The 20490-nt window shown below is 40.0% G+C and overlaps 1 protein-coding gene across 1 annotated transcript in view; it reads right to left on the bottom strand.

The window, feature by feature from the left end:
- Nucleotides 1-20490, bottom strand: part of FRAS1 (Fraser extracellular matrix complex subunit 1) — a 541721-nt gene that overhangs the window by 92849 nt on the left and 428382 nt on the right. The window contains exons 60-63 of the mRNA XM_007950381.1: nucleotides 15257-15457; nucleotides 8097-8284; nucleotides 5827-6102; nucleotides 2096-2328 (exon numbers count right to left, since the gene is read on the bottom strand). Of these exons, the coding sequence (XP_007948572.1) occupies nucleotides 2096-2328; nucleotides 5827-6102; nucleotides 8097-8284; nucleotides 15257-15457 (898 nt within the window). The remainder of the gene's footprint in view (nucleotides 1-2095; nucleotides 2329-5826; nucleotides 6103-8096; nucleotides 8285-15256; nucleotides 15458-20490) is intronic.

The following is a 20490-nucleotide window of genomic DNA, read 5'->3' as shown; positions in this document are numbered from 1 at the left end:
GATCTGACATTACAGCAATGAGCTGATCACAATGATAAGGAACTCTGGTGATGTAGTGCTTAAGGCATTTGTCTGCTAACCAGAAAGTCAGTGGTTTCAACTCACTGGCCACTCTGCAGAAGAAAGACAAGGAAGTCTTCTTCTGTAAAGATTTACAGCCTTGGAAACCCTATGAGGATTGGTATGAGTTGGAATCAACTCAATGGTAGTGAGATTCGTTTGGTTTTGGTTATCATAAACATAGTAGCTTGGGAGAAAAATAAAACCACATCTTTCCAGTGATTTATAGTTTACAAATTGTTATTACTCATGTGTTCAATAGATATTTAGTGGGTGTCTATTAGGTGCCCAGGAGCATTGTACCAGGTAGAGAGGATGCAAAATAAATACAGTCAATCCTCATTATTTGCAGATTCCATAATTGTGAATTTGCCTACTCATGAAAATTTATTTGTAACACCAAAATCAACACTCATGTCACTTTCACAGTCATTTGTAGACATGTACAAAAATCAAACCAAACTCACTGCTGTCAAGTCAGATCTGACTCATTGTGACCTCTCCTTGGGTTTCCAAGGCAATATCACTACAGAAGTAGATTGCCCAACCTTACTTCCAAGGAGTGGGTGGTGGGTTTGAACTACCAGCCTTCTGTTTAGCAGTCAAATGCCTTAGGCACTATGCTACCAGAGCTTCCAGCTCCCAGCTGATGTCAAACTAAACAATACTCTGCCTTCTTATTTCAGCTCTCATATTGTACTTAAGTGTTCTTTTTGTAGTCTAATGCCAGGTTTTTAATATTTTTGTGTTCTTTGTTTATTTTACCACTTAAAATGACCCTCAATCACAGTGTTGAAGTACTGCCTAGTGTCCCTATGTTCAAGAAGGCTGTGATGTGCCTTTTGGAGAAAACAAGCATCCTAGATAAACTTTATTCAAGTCTGAGTCATAGGGCTATTGTCTTTGAGTCCAATGTTTATGAATCAGCAATATATATTAAATCTGGTGTCTTTAAACAAAAACACTCATAAAAGAAGGTTATTATTCTTGATTTATGAAAGTATTGTGATTAGAGGCTTATAGGAACCTAATCCTGTAACTTTCCTAAAAGCATTCACTAACTTGCTGTTCCTGAGACTTTATAGAACATAACTACTATGAACAGCGAAAATCAACTGTTATTACAGTCACTACCCTCAGGGACCTGGCAGTCGACTGCAGGGACAAAGAGAGAGTAAATGATGGTGATGATCACAGAAGTATAGATGAGTGCTAATGGAGCCTATGGGAGGAGGCCCCAAATTAAATTGGGAAAGAAGATGGAAAGGCCAATAGAAGAGATGTTATGATGAAGGAATTGCAGAATGATAGGATTTAGCTAGTCTGGGTGGATGGGGGCAAGAAAGAATAATAGCCTGGGCAGAGTCATGCACCCCTAAAAAATATGAACCATTGGGAACTAACACATGATTCTCTGTAGGTGGACTTGTGGGTAAAAATGACAAAGTGATGGAGATGAAGCTAGTAAAATAACATTATGGATTGAATTGTGTTCCCCCAAAATAGTGAAGTCCTAACCCTCTATACACGTGAAAGGGACCCCATTTGAAAACAGGATCTTTGAATATGTTATCAGTTAAGTCAAGACAAGGTCATACCAAAGTAGTGTGGTGTCTTTGTAACAAAGGAGAAGAGACACAGAGAGACAGAGGGAAGACACCAATGTGAAAATGTGTCTATAAGCCAAGGAAGGTCTGGGGCTTCCAGAAAATGGCAGAGATAAGAAAAGTTATTCTGCTAAAGACTTTAGAAAGAACATGGACCAGCTGACACACTGATTTGGACTTCTAACTTTCAGAATTGTGAGACAATACATATCTGTCATTTTAAGACACCTATTTTGTGATATTTTGTTATAGCAGCCCTAGACAAGGGTCCAGAACTTGAGGGGCTTTGAGGAATTTTAACTGTTTTTGAAGTAGTCATTAGGACTGTTTTTCAGAAGAGTCACTCATTGATCAGTCCTAGAAATCACACAAGGGATAGCCCGAGATTCACTCCACCCTCTCAATGTGGAAGGCACCACTTGCCTGACCTGTTTGGATGCTCCTTGTGTTTGACATCCAGGTATTTCAAGGTTGCAATGAAGGACTGAGCCTGGAAGCCTCTAGCTGTCCCAGCCACCACTGGGGTGTGGCAGATAGCACTGTCTGTTCCAATGGTAACAATGTTGCTCCGTAAAGGGGTCCCCACATGGCCCACCTTGTCCACAGCCTTTGCCACACAGCGCACATGGAACCGTCGGCTAAAGTAAATGCTATCCAGTACCTACAGGGAAGAATAAATAACATGATCAGGTAGCTCCTTACATTGTATCTTTTGGGTGATAAGATAAAAAAAAGTTCTTGGACCAAGGCCAATCTTCCTTTCACCCATCTATCTATCTATCCATCAACCCATCCTGCCATTGATTTATTAAACTACTAATATATCTACCCATCAAATTGATTCATATGTCACATAATTATTGAGTTTCACCATGAACCAGGGAGAAAGCACAGAGCAGTGAGTACTTACAGTCTAGTGGGATAAGACAAATAGTGAGCAACTAGACAGACATGGAGCAAGAGCCCAAAGATGACTGGCAACCATTAACAGTATTGTTATACATTGATAAAATTGTTCTCTTTAAATACTAAGGACTCTCCATCTGTGTTCCAGCCCCTCTAACAAGACTGGTTGGCCTCTATCTGGTGTCAGTACTCTACTGACTCTACAGTGTCTGTGCCTTCCCTATAGCATGCTCAAAGGCCACCAAGTCACTATTGCTAAGGGGATGGTGTCAGGATACAGAGAAGAAATGCTTCCTTCTCAGGGGTTCTTATTTCTCTTTCCCTCCTGCTTCTACCCATCATGTGCAGATTATATACTGCCAGGGTTACAATAATGTGCAGGCTAGAAGCTGAGAACTTAGCCTCTGATACATACTGTCTTTTGAAGGTTTTTACCAGATTCCTTCAAGTTTCCAGACATACAGAAGCCTAAAAGTGCTTAATACATGAATCTTTGCAGAGGCAACATAGGTCACTAGCACTTTAGGGTATGTGTGCAAACACATAGGGAAGTACATAACAAGAAAAATTAATTAGTAGTTCTATGTGCCACAGACCTCCCACAAAGCAATCATACAAACTTATAAATTCTACTTGTGAAAACAATTTTCACAGAAGTTGATTAAAAATTAAAGATTTTTCCATTAAAATTTTTTTAATTAGCTGCCAATGCTTTATTTATTTATTTATACATGGACTTTGTTCAGAAGGGATTTGGGGCATCTTACAAAACTGCATGCATTACAATGGTATTGAATAAGTAATGGAAGAAATAATGATAAAGCAAAAGAGAACTAGGGTAAAGGTATCAGTCACCAATTCATTGTAAGAAAGAAAACTGAATCATAACTCATGAATTTGGTACTAATAAGAATGTATCATCTTTTGCTCAAATCATGTTGAATGGAGAACTAAATATATATGAAACAAAAATCCTTTGAGTTAAGTCTTCCCATTAAATTTTTTTTTTTATTAATACAGAAGATGATTAAACTTGGGTTAGGTTAGGTTGCAAATCACCACCTGTTGTCAGTTTGTATGCTGTGGTGACTTACGTGTTGCTATGGTGGCATAGTGGGTAAGGCATTTGGATGCTAACCAGAAGGTGAGTGGTTCAAAACGACCAGCTGCTCCATGGGAGGAAGATGAGGCCAATGGTGGCTGCTATGAGTCAGAATCCAATGGCAATAAGTTTTTTTTTTTTTTTCTGGTTTATCATGCTGAAAGCTATGCCACTAGCATTTCATACAGCAACAGAGTCACCTACAGTAGATAGATTTCAATGAAGCTTCCAAACTGAGACACACTAGAAAGAAAGGTCTGGTAAACTAATTCTAAAATTAGCCAACGAAAACCTAGATCACAAAAGAACATATTTCAACTTGCCTGCTTTGGCCATGCCATTAGAAGGGATCAATTTTTAGAGGAGGAGGAAGACGTCATGTCTGGTGAAGCAGAGGATCAGCGAGGCAAGAGAGACCTCAGTGAGATTGACACAATAGCCATAACAGTGGGCTTGAAGATGCTAGGTAGTCATCATGAGGACGACAGAGGACTGGGCACCATATTCTTTTTTACATAATGTTGCCATGAGTCAAAGGTGAGTTGATGGCAATTTTCTATATCTATGCTGAAAAAGAATGGATTTTCTGGCCTATTTTTGAATAAGTTGTGCAAAGACAATGGTTATGAGTGACCCTCCTTTATCAGGAGTCTCCCATCTACATCTAATACTTTTCCCTATTATCCTACTCAAGTGAGGCACTTTGTCAACAAGGAAAAAAATTGATAGGTTGAATAGGAATACCTAGAGAAATGCTGCCTGATAAAGATTTCTGGTTTCCAAACCTATCAAGTGAACTAATTTCAGACTATTTGACAGATAGTGAGCTAAGGCTAAGTCTCAACTCCTTTTGACTCTCTTTCTGAAGAGTACAAACTTCACTGGTGCAACGAGTACAGTCACTTCAGTGGATTGTTTCAGAAGCCTGGGAAAACCATCACTGTTCATTATTCTCTGATGGTAGCAGGTATGCTGGCCTGATCTCTAAGCAATTTGAGGATAGCAAATGCAATGTAAACTTTTCATGTCTTCCCACCAAAACAAAACAAAGAAAACAAACCCTTAGCTGTCAAGTTGATCATGACTCCTGGCAACCCCATGTGTTCCAGAGTAGAGCTGAGCTCCCTAGGGTCTTCTTGGCTGTGATCTTTACAGAAGCAGATCACATAGTCTTCATTTCAAGGTATTTCTACAGAAGTAGATGCCCAATCTTCCTTCCGAGGAGCGGCTGGTGGATTTGAACCACCAGCCTTCTGGTTAGCAGTCAAATGCCTTAGCTACTACGCCACCAGAGCTCCTACTAGGTGGGTTTGAACTGCCAACCTTTTGTTTTACAGATGGGTGCAGACCATTTGCACCACCCAGTGATTTTGTCCTTCCACAGGGCTTTGTAAAATGCTGAGCATGCAACAATGGTTTTGTCCTTTTGTTCAATAATTGGGTCACTATTAGATGCTATTAACAGGACATAGACACTTAGGGATATACAAATGTAGAATTCTTGATCTATGTCCTCAAGAAGTTTATATCCTAATACCTATTTAATGATTGAAGATATGTGAAAAGAATAATAATTACTTAGTTATTCTTACCTAGAATCTATGGCTTACTTTACTATTTATAGATCGTTTTTATATCTGATTTGTCAGCTTATCAAGTTAAACTCTTAATATCACAGAATTAAAAACAGGCAGAATCAGGATTTGTAAACCAGTCTTATGACTACAAGCTCAGTTTTCTTTTACTACACTGTATTACCTTTCCTTATGTATAAGAACAAAATGTCTCTGTGTAGACTATATGTGCCTGCTTATTTGTTTTATTCCAAATGCTATACATAGATTGATAGCATAGTGCCTAAGGCACTTGAGTGCTAACCAGAAGGCTGGTGGTTCAAACCCACCAGCCACTCCTCGGAAGGAAAGTTGGGCAATCTACTTCCGTAGCGATACTGCCTCAGAAACCCAAGGAGGGGTCGCTGTGAGTCGGGTCCGACTTGATGGCACATAACAACAACAACAACAACAACAACAACAACAACAACAACAACAAAAGCATGCATGGATCTTAACAAATTTAATAGAGTCTGAGTAATAAAAAGAGATATCAGTGCTCTTCTTCAACAACTAGACCTAGAGCTCTCAGACCTACCATGTGGTTGACGCTGGTGAATGGTGTGTTGTCAGTAATGGTCTCAAAAGGAGACCGGGCTCCATTGCCATCAGTAGGGGTGGCCACTTCCCAGCTGAACTGCACAGATGTCTGGTTGATGCCAGCCTCATTGCAGCGCTCCTTCATGATGGCATACTTAGGGAAATGAGGGTCACAGGGAGTGACACAGACCAGTGGGTAGCCCGGGGAGGGGGATTTCTTGACTCCTTCCTTGGTAACCTCTTCCACGTGGTCATAGTCAGCAAGTGTGACGACCTACAAAATAGCAACAAACCTTCACTTCAGGTTGGGTACCAGGAAGGGTAGGGGACAAAGCTTCCCTTAAACCACAGACCCACAAGGTCTCTTAATTTCTAGAGATTCTTTAAAATAAAATAGGTAAGTTTTTACAAAGCATCCAAACTGCTTGGTACCTCTGAAATACTATAGATCTTGACTGGTGGTGTGAGGCTGAGGCCAGAGTCCTAATAGCCTCCAGGGAAATCTTTAACCAGAAACCTTTTAGTGTCAGGGATTCTAACAAGTCTTTTAATGTTGAGGATTCTAAACACTCCTCAGGGCCTTTATCTACCCTCCAGACTCAGCAGGTATCAGAGACTTCCTCCGGACTCAGCATGCATCAGAGAAGTTCTCCGGATTCAGCGCGTATCAGAGATTTGCTCGGCTCCTGAAGTCTTCCACATATCGGGGCTCTGCATCCTCCCTAGATAATAATTCCCTAAGTAGACTTTGGAGCCGGGGGATTCCAACACGTTCCCCAACATCGCAGATCTCTGCCCTAAACCCCTTAGCAACAACCAATCATCTGTACCCCTTTGCCCTGGTGCTACTCCACCCCATATTTTTCTATAAAAATGTGACAGTAATGGAGCACGAGGTCTTTTGCTAAAGCCACTAAGGTACAAGAGCAGGGACCCTAGCTTGAGCTAGCGAATAAACTTTCCTTTTGCATTTGCATTGTTGTGTGTTGGCAAATTCCTTGTGCCGAACAACTCCTTCATAACCTGGGCCCAACAGTGGAAGAGATACTGCTTGAGCTAAAAGCTTGACTATCCTAGATTCCCAAATCATAGCCGTATCATTCACTGTGGAAAATAATTTTGTTCTCTTGCACAGTGTAATAAAAGCTATATCAGAAATGACAGTTACTAGTTTAAAGTCACATTAAGTTAATGGTATGTGGTAGCACATTTGGCAAAATAAATGTGAATAAAAGAAACAGATTTCTCTCATAGTCAAATAAGAGACACATTTTGAAATGATCCTTCTCTTCTAATGTAAGAGTTAGGGGAGGATAGATGGCTTATTTTCACTGTTTAATTATTATGAGCTAAATTTCCCTTGACAACCTTTAGGTACTTTCCTAATTAGGAAGTTGGTACAATATTTTATTCATCCTCAAATTGGGACATATGATACTACATTTCCATAATTCTATGTCTGTGGCCAGTATGTAGAATAATAGCTATGAAGCAGTATTGCTTTCTTCCTCTTATAGGTGCCTCTAAAAAATGAGCAGATTGATTGTATTGTACTTTTAGCCTTTACCAGACTAAGTCATCAACATGGCTTGGTCTTTTGTTTGTTCATTTTGGTGAAGATATACAAAGCAAAGCATAAATCAACTCAAAAACTTCTACATGTAAAATTCACTGACACTGGTTATGTTTCAAATTGTGCCGTCTTTCTCGATATTTTTTTCCAAATTATTTCACCATCATCAAAACAACACAATGCTCAAAGTGGATTTCTTTTCTATTTACACTAAACTATTGTTTGTTTTAAAGATGACTTCAGGGGTTAGTTTTAGTTTAAGGCTTAAAGATTTCCTTAGGGCACTGCTTTCAAGGAGGAGTGTCATCCAGTCTCAATGGCTCCAGAAAGTCTGGATTTTCAACATGGCTTGATTTTACTTGTATCTCAGAACTGAGTTTCTTACCCTTGGCACTACTGACATTTTGGGGCCAGGTAATTCCTTGCTGTGAGAGATATCCTGTGCATCGTAGGATATTTAGCAACGTCCTTGGCCTTTAACCACACACATCTCCCCTCAATTGTGACAACCTAAAACATCTCCAGACATTGCCAAATGTTCTCTGAGAGGGACAAAATTATTGCCTCCAAAGTTGTGAATGACTTTGTTAGAAGAACAAAGAAGTAGAGAACTGAAAGTCCTACTGCTCTCAAGTTCTTATCTACTAGTCACTAAAACATAAAAGCAGAGTAATCTTCAGATGGAAGCAACTCACAATGGGTGGTGCTGGCAAGATGAGGCTCCCTGATGCCTCCTGGTCTAGAATTGTCACGGTGGCAGTGGTCACATCCCCAAGCACTGCTTCCACCGGGTCATCTGGGCCAAGGACCAGGGAGAAGGATTCATGCCATTCCCGGTCTTCATTGGACAGGATTTCAACTTTAAAAAAGATATGATCCACACCTTCACCAAGGACAGAACAAAAAGAGAGCAAAGGTCCTCATTAGGTGACATACTCAAGAGGGTGCAGGTTGGGACTACCAATACTGCATGTTAAAATACGACTTTTCCTTTCAGCACTTGTCTATAAATGCAGTGGCTACTAATCACCCCGTCTCAAGTGAGGAATCTGTTTTATAGACCAAATTCTACCTGTGGTAGAGGCTCAGTATTACAGATTTACTATTCAATACCATATGAGGATTAATGGCCCCTGCCTGACACTAGCTGATGGTAATAAAAATCTATGATCCAAAATACACTCCACCCTGGTTACGAGTTTTTTTGGTTAATTTTTCTTTCTCTTTCACGCTTGTGCATGAGTTCCTGTGTGATTGGGAGCAGTCACATACACAGACACTCTTCAAAGCTGTCTCCTGTGGAGCAATAGCTCAATGCCTCCCTACTAGGCCAGTCTTCACAAAGAGGATGAAGTGGAACTTTAGCAGTCTGCGAGAAGGAGGACTGAAGCCTTAGAAACTTCTTTCCTTTTCTGTAAAATGGTTCACTGAAGGTTCAAATAACCTGTTGATGTTTATAGGTCCCCTTTATCACCTCCTACAGAGATGTGGGCTAGATTACTTCTAAGACCTATCTTTTCCCCTAGATCCTTATGTGTAAATGTGGATAAAGGGCATCTATCTTCCCAGGAAACACCAACCATACATACATGGAATGGAGTTGAAAGCCCTTTGAAGCTCCAGGGATGTGTGAGGGAGCCCCTGCACATTTCTGAGGGAGCCATTATCTCCCTTCAATTCCTAAGACATATCTGAAAAGGCCATCGAATACTGTTGCCCACTTCTGACTATATCACTAATAATGCCTGAACCTCTAACAGCCTCGGCCTATAGAAAATTCTGTGAAAAAAAATAGCATATAATTTGTTGTTTTGAATTGTGCCCCTAAAAAATACATTGAAATCCTAACCTCTGTAACTGTGAATGTAATCCTAGTTGGGAGTAAGTTTTCTGTTATTTACTGAGATCATAACAGTGTTGTTGTTGTTAGGTGTCACCAAGTTGATTCCAACTCATAATGACCCTATGCCCCGTAGAACAAAATACTGCCCAGTTCTGCACCATCCTCACAACCATTGCTATGTTTGAACTCATCGTTGCAGCCACTGTGTCAATCCATCTTGTTGAGGGTCTTCCTCTTTTTTGCTGACCCTCTACTCTACCAAGCATGATGTCCTTCTCCAGAGACTTGTCCTGTCTGATAACAATTTCCAAACTACACGAGATGAAGTTTTACCATTCTCACTTCTAAGGAGCTTGCTAGCAGTACTTCTTCGAAGATAGATTTGTTCATTCTTCTGGTAGTTCATGGTATATTTAATAATCTTCACCAACACCATAGTTCAATGGCATCAATTCTGCTTTGGTCTTTTAAATTCACTGTCCATCTTTCACACACATATAAGGTAATTAAAAATACCATGGCTCAGATCAGGTGCGCCTTAGTCCCCAAAGTGATATCTTTGTTTTATAAAGAGGTTTTTTGCAGATTAGTCTAATGCAATATGTTGATTTCTTGCCTGATGCTTCCATGGGTGTTGACTGTGGATCCAAGTAAAAAGAAATCATTGACAAGTTCATTTTTTTTTTCCCATACATGATGATGTCGCCTATTGGTCTAGTTGTGAGGATTTTTGTTTTCTTTATGTAATTCATACTGAAGGCTGTAATCTTTAATCTTTATCAGTAAGTACTTCAAGTCTTCTTCACTTTCGGCAAGTGAGGTTGTTTCATTTATATATTGCAGCTTGTTAATGAGTCTCCTTGCAATCCTGATGCCCCATTCTTCATACAGTGCAGCTTCTCAGATTATTTGCTCAACATACAGAGTGAATTAGTATGGTGAAAGGATACAACACTGAAGTACACCTTTTCTAATTTTAAAGCATGCAGTATCCCCTTGTTCTGTACGAAAGACTGCCTCTTGGTCTATGTATAGGTTACTTCTGAGCACACTAGAGTGTTCTGGAATTCCCATTCTTTGCAATGTTAGCCATAATTTGTTATGATCCACAGAGTTGAATAACTTTGCACAGTCAATAAAACACAGGTAAATATCTCTTTATTATCCTCTGCCTTCACCCAAGATTCATCTGACATCAGCAGTGACATCCTTCATTGCACGTCCTCTTCTGAATATGGCTTGAATTTCTGGCAGTTCCCTGTCAACTGCTGCAACCATTTTTAAATTATCTTCAGCAAAATTTTACTTGCATGTGATATTAATGATATCATTTGATAATTTCTGCATTCTGTTGGATCACCTCTCTTTGGAATGGGCACACATATGGATCTCTTCCAGTTAGTTGACAAGGAAGCTAGCTATCTTCCAGATTTCATGGGACAGATGACTGAGTGCTCCCAGTGTTGCATTATTTGTTTTAATATCTCAGTTGGTATTCCATCGATTCCTGGAGCTTTGTTTTTCATCAGTGACTTCCTTCAGTGCAGCTTGGACTCCTTCCTTCAATACCATAGGTTCCTGCTCCTATGCTAGCTCCTAAAATGGTTGCATGTCAACCAATTATTTCTGGCACAGTCTTACGTATTCCTTTCATCTTCTTTGATGTTCCCTGCATCATTCAATATTTTGCCCATAGACTCTTGCAGTATTTCAACCCGGGGGTTGAATTATTTCTTCAGTTCCTTAGGCTTGAGAAATGCTGAGTGTGTTCTTTCTTTTTGTTTTTTTTAACTCCATTTGTCTTTGCACATTTCATTATAACACTTCACTTTGTTTTCTCAAGCTGCCTTTTGAAATGTTCTGCTCAGTTCTTCCATTTGCGTTAGCTACTCTATGTCCAAGAGCAAGTTTCAGAGTCTCTTCTGACATTCATTTAAAAAAAAAATCTTTTCATTATTATTTGGATAAAAGTTTGCAGAGCAAGTTGGTTTTCCATTCAGCAATTCATATCCATTTTGATTTATGACATTGATTGCAATTCTTACAATGTAACAGCACTCTTTCCATTTCTTCCCTGTATTTGCCATTTCCATTCATCTTTATTTCCTATCCCTTCTGTCTTCTGAGCTTTGTTGATGTTGTTAGGTGATGACAAGTCAATTCTGATTCATAGCAGCCCTAGGTACAACAGAACAAAACACTGCCCTGTCCTGCACCATCCTTACAGTACTTGCTATGCTTGAGCCCATCATTGTAGCCACTGTGACAATCTTTGTCATTGAAAGTCCTCTTCTTTTTCTCTGACCCTCTACTTTAGCAAGCATGATATCCTTCTCCAGGGAATGGTCCCTTCTGACGATATGACCAAATAAACTAAAAACTCACTGCTGTCGAGTCGGATCCAACTCATAGTGACTCCTCTTTGGGTTCCTGAGGCGGTATCACTACGGAAGTAGATCGCCCAACCTTCCTTCTGAGGAGTGGCTAGTGGATTTGAACCACCAGCCTTCTGGTTAGTAGTTAATTGCCTTAGGCACTACATCACCAGAACTCACATATGACCAAATAGGTGAGATGAAGTCTGGCTACTCTCACATCTAAGGAGCATTCAGCTGTACTTCTTCTAAAGTAGGTTTCTTGGTTCTTCTAGCAGTCCATGGCATTTTCAGTATTCTTCACCAACATATAATTTAAAGGCATCAATGCTTCTTCAGACTTCCATATCCGTTATCCAGCTTTCACATGCATATGAGGCAAATAAAAATACCATGGTTAGGCACACCTTAGTCTTCAAAGTGACATCTTTGCTCTTCAGCACTTTAAAGAGGTCTTTTGCAGCACATTTTCCCAGTGTAATACATCTGATTTCTTGACTGCTGCTTCCATGAACGTTGAGTGTAGATTCAGGTAAAATGAAATCTTTGACAATTTCAGTCTTATCTCCATTTATCATGATGTTGCTTATTGGTCCAGTTGTTTTATGTTGAGATGCAATCTATACTGAAGACTGAGCTTTATTCCAGGCAAGTGCTGACCTTTCACCTTATATGGTTGGCTATTCTACGGAGTGCCTACTTCTATAATGTTACTGTTCATAGGGAAATAGTGTTCACCTATAAAGGCCTGCCTATTGTTTGGCTGTTAGTTGAGCCATGGTAGTGGATTAAAAGGTTAAAAAAGGGTGACTAAAGGCCATAGTCTCAGGGGTTCCACCAGTCTCTATCAGACCAGTAAACCTGGTCATTTTATTTATTATTATTTTGAGTTTATTCCATAATTTTCTCCCACTCTGTCTAGAGCCTCTTATTGTGATCCTTTACAGAGCAGTTGGTAGTAGTAGTTGGACACCATCTAGTTCTGGTTTCAGGCTTGCAGAGGTGGGGTTCATGTGGCCCATTAGTTTTTTGGATTGTTTCCATGCACCTTTGATTTTCTTCATTCTAGATGGGGAGAGAGCAATCATTTAATCTCAGATGGCCACTTGTAAGCTTTTAAGACCCTAGTTGCTAACTCACCAAAGTAGGATGTAGAACATTGTCTTTATGGCCTATGTTATACCTGATCTTGATGTCCCCTGAGACTATGATCCTGAGCTCCAGGTCTAGCGACTCATTCTTACAAGGTATTTGGTTATGGCTAAGAAGTTTTCATAACTTTGCTTCCTGTATGCTATACTATATTCATGGATATATTTGCAACACATATAAATACATAGGTAGAAATATCCCTTGTCAAAAGTATATATATTCATGGGTATAGTCCCATTCACCTTTCTATCCCTGTTTAGCTTGTGTGTCTTTCTATATATACACTTGTAGATTATTATTATTACTGTTATTGCAGGATTGTGCATGTAATAGTATTCATAATTGTTGCCTTTAACTCTTGTGCTCCTCCCAGTGTCTTCCTTTGCCTTGATCATTTTTGTTAACCACCCTCTATTGTCTTCCCCTTCACCCAAGTTAGTACGTGTCTACTCTGGTGGTGTAGTGCTTAAGGCATTTGACTGCTAACTAGGAGACTGGAGATTCAAACCCACCAGCCATTCCCTGGAAGGAAGACTGGACAATCTACTTCTGTAGAGATATTGCCTTGGAAACCCAAGGAGGAGTCATGATGAGTTGGAATTGACTGGACGGCAGTGAGTTTAGTTTGGTGTTTGGTTACCCTTTAGTTAATGATGTACCCTCCATTCCCCTTCCACTCCTAATAACCTTCAAAGAATGTTTCTTTCTGTGAATAAAACTTTTCTTGACTTTTTATAATACTGGTCTGATCTAGTATTTGTACTTTTTCTTCTCTGTTTCCAATTTTTGTATTCCAATCACCAGTAATCATTAGTGCATCTTGATTGCATGTCTGGTCAATTTCAGACTGCAGAAGGTGGTAAAAATCCTCAATTTCTTTATCTTTGGCATTAATGGTTGATGTGTAAATTTGAATAATGATTATATTATCTGGTCTTCCTTTCAGGTGTATTGATATTATCCTGTCACTGACAGCACTGTACTTGAGGATATATTTTGAAATGTTTTTTTGCAACCTCATTCCTTTTCAATTTGCCATTCTCAAATAGTATACCATAATTGTCTGATTCAAAATGGCAAGGCCAGTCCATTTCAGCTCACTAATGCCTAGGATATCAATTTTTATGTGTTCCAATTCATTTCTGACAACTTACAATCTTCCTTGATTCATACCTTGTCCATTCACGTTTCAATTATAAATGGATGTTTGCAGCTGTTTCTTCTCATTTTGGGTTATATCACACCAGCAAATGAAGGTCCTGAAAGCTTTACTCCATCCATGCCATTAAGGTGAACTCTATTTGGAGGAAGCAGCTGTTTCCCAGTTATAGGTTGAGGGCCTTCTCACACTATATCAGAGAATCTTCTGCTGCTATTCATAAATTTTTCACTGGCCAAATACTTTAGAAGTAGATCACTGATCCTTCTTAGTCTATCTTAGTCTGGAAGCTCTGCTCAAACCTGTCCACCAGAGTGACCCTGCTGGTATTGGTAATACCAGTGGCATAGCCTCCAGCATCACAGCAACACACAAGTCACCACAGTATGACAAACTGACAGATGAGTGGTGCCATAATATAAGTGCAGGGTATGTCTCAAACCTAATCACTTTTGAGATGTATAAAGAGCAGATGAGACACAAAGAGAAGCAAGCAACACAAAATGGAGAAAGAGAAATGCCACATGGAGATTGACAAGGAACTGAAGAATAGAAGCTGAAAGAGACAAAAGTTTTTCTTCATAGTGGACAAACTGAGAGAGAGCCTTCCCCTAGGGCTGGTGCTCTGAATTCAGACTTCTAGCCTTCTTAACTCTGAGAAAATAAAATTTTGGTCTTTAAAGGCACCGACTTGTGGTATTTCAGTTACAGTAGCACTACAAAATTGAGACACAATTCAACCCCTTCCCTATCTCAATACTCTGCCCCTCCTCCAAATAATTAATACATCCACCAGTTAAATAGTTAGTTGTGACCTGAATCTCATCTTCTCTTCTTGTACAGCTTTCTCTAGGATAAAACTTACTTGAAAATCCCACAACAAGGTACCCCATTTGCTAGTAGACATTAAACGACAGGGAGCACAGGGATGTGCCTTCCAGATTTCAGTAATCCCTGAAGGGCCAAGTACGGTGCTTTATGCTAATGTTTGTGGATTATGCATGCATATTTTAAAAAATCAGATTTTCCTTTCACTCAACCAAATGATAGGCTAACAAAGTAATCCTTTTGAATGAACCAAAATGCCTAGCATATGAGCATATTCTGAAGTAAGTGACCTCATTTCTCTTCTTCCATGCCACTGTTACTCATTAAATATTTTAAAGACTCTTGCGATCTCCAACATGTGCTTAATAAATGCTTCATGCCATTGGAGCTACTGTTTTCTTCTTTCATTTCTCTGTTCATTCTTTCTTCAAATAAAAGTTATTTGCCTCTCTTTACCTAGTAGGTTAAACACACGGATTGGGGTTGGTGTTCAATTACCAGGACTGAACTTCAGGACTCGGCTCTTTGGGTAATAATCCACACCAGACTGGGCAGACCCATCCCGTGTGCTACAGCGAATCTTGGAGGTCCTGTTCTGATCCCCTCTGCGGATCACCTTGATGTTCAGAATAGCAATGGCATCTGGCCCTGCAGGTTCGCGCACTTGGTATGCAGCTTCTTCAAACTCAATGGTGGGGGCTAAGGAAACATGGGCAGGGAAACAAGAATAAGTTAGAATAGCACAAAGGATCCAGACTCCCATGAAAATGCCTTATAACTACAAGAGGGAATTTTTCACATTGGTTAACAATACAGAGGCAAAATAGCTTGCACTCATAAAAATCAATCAGTAATTACCCCTAAGCCATGCTTTGGAAAAAATAAATTTATATGTGATCCTATAGGAGTTACTTCTCACATGATTCTCATTAAAAATAATATACTTGGGGAAATATTTTTGAGGAGTTCGAAATGTATGATACCTAAGTTTCCATCTTAGCATTATAGCTCACAGAATGTTTTTAAATTTGCACAATTCATCAAGAGGCACAGGAGACCCTTGATAAATACCTATTGATTGATTGCATGAACCAAGTCCTTTCGTTTGTGAATTTTGAATTTCTAAGGTTTATACTTTATCTCAAGGAGCTCTGGTGCTGCAGTGCCTAAGGCATTTCACTGCTAACCAGAAGGTTGGTGGTTCAAATCCACCAGCCACTCAGCAGAATGAAAACTAGGCAATGTACTTTGGTAAAGATTTGTGGTTATGTGCCGTCGAGTCAGTCCCGACTCATAGTGACCCCTCCTTGGGTTTCCAAGGCAGTATCACTATGGAAGTAGGATTGCCCAACCTTCCTTCCGAGGAGTGGCTGGTGGTTCAAACCACCATGCTTAGGCACTATGCTACCAGAGCTCAAAGTAAAGATTTACCACCTCAGAAACCCAAAGGGGGTCGCTATGTGTTGGAATCAACTTGATGGCAGTGAGTTTGGTTTTTCTGGTTTTATAATTTCTCTCACTTTTCTACTCCTTAAATTTACCAAATCTATCTCTCAATTCTGGGCCTGTTAGATACCCCTCCCAGTGTCCTTCTCTCCCTTTACCCAGTTTTTTCCTAACTTCTCATAAGGTTTTTAGGTAAAAATAGGTAGTTTAACAACTGCCCACGATGATAATTCAGTTACAAAAGACTTCCTAATGCCACCTAGTCTGAGGCAAAATTCTCAGTGTTAAAAACGGTTAATACGTTATTTTTATATAAAAAGCGTCAAATTATGTTGACTTCTGTTCTATGATATTCTCATGGGGATGAGCAAGGTGGTGATGGTAGAGAGAATGAGATAAAAAGATAGGAAAATGTAAAGCAATTACAAATTTTGTACCATTTATAGTATACTGAAGGAGTCCCTGGATGTCTGGTGCAAATGGTTAAATGCTTGACTACTGGCTGAAAGGCTGGTGATTCAAACCCACCCACAAGTGCCGCAGAAGACAGGTCTGGTAATCTGCTTCTAAAGGGTCACAGCTCTAAAAACCCTATGGAGCACAGATTTACTCTTAACACATGTTGTTGCTATGAGTCGGAACAGACTTGATGGCAGCTAACAATGTTGTTCTTCTTCTTAGCATATGAGCATATTCTGAAGTAAGTGACCTAATTTCTCTGCCGTCAAGTCATTTCTGACTCATAGCAACTCCTATGCACAGCAGAATGAAACACTGCTGATGCCACACCAGCTCCATGATCCTTGCTATACTTGAGCCCATCGTTGAAGCCCCCACATCAATCCATCTCATTGAAGGCCTTCCCCTCTTTAGTCGACTCTCCACCTTATCAAGCACAACATCCTTCTCCAAGGAATGGTCCCTTCTGACAACATGACCAAAGTAGGTGAGAAGAAGTCTGGCCATTCTTACTTTCAATGAACATTTTGGCTACACTTTCTCCAGGACAGATCTGTTAGTTACTTTAGCAGCCCATGGTACTTTCAGTATTCTTTGCCAGCACCACAACTAAAAAGCATCAACTCTTCTTTGGTCTTCCTTATTCATTGCCCAACTCTCACATGCACATGAGGCAACTGAAAATATCATGGCTTGTGTCAGGCACACCTTAGTCCTCAAGGAGATATCATTGCTCCTCAGCACTTGAAAGAGTTCCTTCGCAGCTGACTTGCCCAGTGCTGTACATCATCTAATGTTCTGACTGCTGCTTCCATTGGTGTTGACTGTAGAACCAAGCAATGTGAATTCTTTGACAACCACAATCTTTTCTCCATTTATCGTGATGCTGCTTATTGGTCCAGTTGTGAGGATTTTTATTTTCTTTATATTGAGATGTAATCCATACTGCAGACTGTATTCTTCAATATTCATCAGTAAGCACCTCAAGTCATCCTCACTTTCAGCAAGCAAAGTTGTGTCGTCAGCCTATTGCAGGTTGTTAACGAGTCTTCCTCAAATTCTGATGTCACATTTTTCTTCATATAGTCCAGCTTCTCGAATTATTTGCTCAGCATATAGATTGAATGAGTATGGTGAAAGGATACAACCCTAATGCACTCCCTTCTTGATTTTAAACCATGCAGTGTCCCCTCATTCTGTTTGAACATCAGCCTCCTGGTCCAGGTACAGGTTCCTCATGAGTACAATCAATTGTTTGAGAATTCCCATTCTTCTCGGTGTTATCCATAATTTGTCAAGATCCACACAATCAAATGCCTTTGCATAGTCAATAAAACACAAGTAAACATCTTTCTGGTATTCTTTGCCTTGAGCCAAGATCCATCTGACAACAGCTATGATATCCCTTGTTCCACGTCCTCTTCTGAATCCGGCTTGCACGTCTGGAAGTTCTCTTCTGTCAATGTACTTCTGCAACCATTTTTGAATTATCTTCAGTAAGCTTACTTGCATGTGATATTAATGATATTGTTTGATAATTTCCACATTCTGTAGACTCACCTCTCTTTGAAATGGGTACAAATATGGATCTCTTCCAGTCAGTTGGCCAGGTATCTGTCTTCCAAATGTCTTGGCATAACCGAGTGAGTGTTCCAGTGGGGCATCCATTTGTTGAAATATCTCAATGGATATCCCATCAATTACTGGAGGTTTGTTCTTCACCAATTCCTTCACTGAAGCTTCAACTTCCTCTTTCAAGAACATTGGTTCTAGATCATATACCACTTCCTGAAATAGATGAAGATCGACCAGTTCTTTTTGGTACAGTGACTCTGTATATTCCTGCCATCTTCTTTTGATGCATCTTTCAATATTTTGTCCATAGAACCTTTCAATATTGCAACTCAAGGCTTAAATTTTTTCCTCATTTCTTTCAGCTTGAGAAATGCCAAGCATATTCTTCCATTTTGGTTTTCTAACTCCAAGTCTTTGCACATTTCTTTATAATGATTGGCTTTGTCTGCTCAAGCTGCTCTTTGAAATCTTCTGTTCAGCTCTTTTATCTTGTCATTTCTTCTATTTGCTTTAGCTACTCTCTGCCCAAGGTCAAGTTTCAGAGTCTCTTCTGTCATCCATTTTGGTCTTCTCTTCTTTCCTCATCTTTTAAGTGACCTCTTACTTTCTTCATGGATGATATTCTTGATATCATCCCACAATTCTTCTGGTTTTTGGTCATTGGTGCATCAAATCTATTCTTTAGATGGTCTCTAAATTCAGGAGGGATATATTCAAGGTCATATTTTGGCTCTCTTGGACTTGTTTTAATTGTCTTTAACTTCAAGTTGAACTGACATATGAGCAGTTGATGGTCTGTTCCACAATCAGCTCCTGACCTGGTTGTGGCTGAAGATATTGAGCTTCTCCATCATCTCTTGCCACAGATGTAGTCAATCTGATTCCTGTGTGTTCCATCTGGTGAAGTCCACGTGTACAGCCGCTGTTTGTGTTGTTGAGAAAAGATATTTGCAATGAATAAGTCTTTGGTCTTGCAATACTCTACCATGCGATTTCCAGCATTATTTCTGTCACCAAGGTCAAATTTTCCAACTACCGGTGATTCTTCTTTGTTTCCAACTTTTGCATTCCAGTCACCAGTGATAACACATCCTGATTGCATGTTTGGTCAATTTCAGACTGCAGAACTTGATAAAATTCTTCAATTTCCTCATCTTTGGCTTTAGTGGTTGGTGCATAAATTTGAGTAGTACTAACAGGTCTTCCTCGTAGGCATATGGATGCTACCGTATCACTGACATCATTGTACGTCAGGACAGATCTTGAAACATCTTTTGTGATGATGACTACCACACCATTCCTCTTTTTCATTCCTGGCATAGTAGATCGTATGGTTGTCTGATTCAAAATGGCCAAAACCAGTGCATTTCAGCTCATGGAATACCTAGGATATCAATCTTTATGCGTTCCATTTCATTTTTGACAACTTCCGATTTTCCTAGATTCATACTTCATACATTCCATGTTCCAATTATTAATGGATGTTTGTAGCTGTTTCTCCTGAGTTTGAGTTGTGCCACATCAGCAAATGGAGGTCTTGCCCAAAGCGAGGTCTCAGCCACATCCAAAGCAGCAGGGCAGAAGAGTAGGTGAAAGGGGATTAAAAGCCAGGAACCAGGACAGAGGAGCAGTCAGCTGCAGGGGTCTAGATGAGGAGAGGGAACCCAGGTAAACCCAAAGCAGCAGGATGGGAGAGCGGGAGAAAGGGATTAAAAGCCAGGAACCCAGGCAGAGGAGGAGTCAGCTGCAGGGTCCCAGGGAGGGTGATACAAGAGGTTTCAACAGGGAGACAAACTCGTCTGTCAATTTTTCCTACCATGGTTATGTGTTGATGTGAGTTTTGAGGCTGAGCCAATCATGTTTCAAACCCAGTGGTATGCACATGGTGCACAGGTATCAGCCCAGCTTACAGACTGAGACAGACTAGGAAGAAGGAACAGGCCATCCACTTCCCAAATAATTGGCCAGGGAAAACCTTATGAATTGGAAAGAAACACTGTTTGATACATTGCATTGCTTTATGAATAGTCCCCTTAGGCTAGACGGCTCATAAAATAGGACTGGGAAAGAGCTGCATTATCTGAGTAAACCCAGCCTTACTCCTATGGATAAGGCAAACCTTTCGAGACCTCCATTTGCTGACGTGGCACCATTCAAATTGAAGAGAAACAGCTGGAGACATCCAATAATCATTGGAACATGGAATGTACAAAGTATGAATCTAGGAAAATTGGAAGTTGTCAAAAATGAAA

This window comes from Orycteropus afer, unplaced genomic scaffold, assembly GCF_000298275.1.
Source record: "Orycteropus afer afer isolate SDZICR_OR568_19922 unplaced genomic scaffold, OryAfe1.0 scaffold00270, whole genome shotgun sequence".
Lineage (NCBI taxonomy): Eukaryota > Metazoa > Chordata > Mammalia > Tubulidentata > Orycteropodidae > Orycteropus > Orycteropus afer.
The sequence above is the reverse complement of the archived record's forward strand: the minus strand, read 5'-3'. Positions and strand labels throughout refer to the sequence as shown.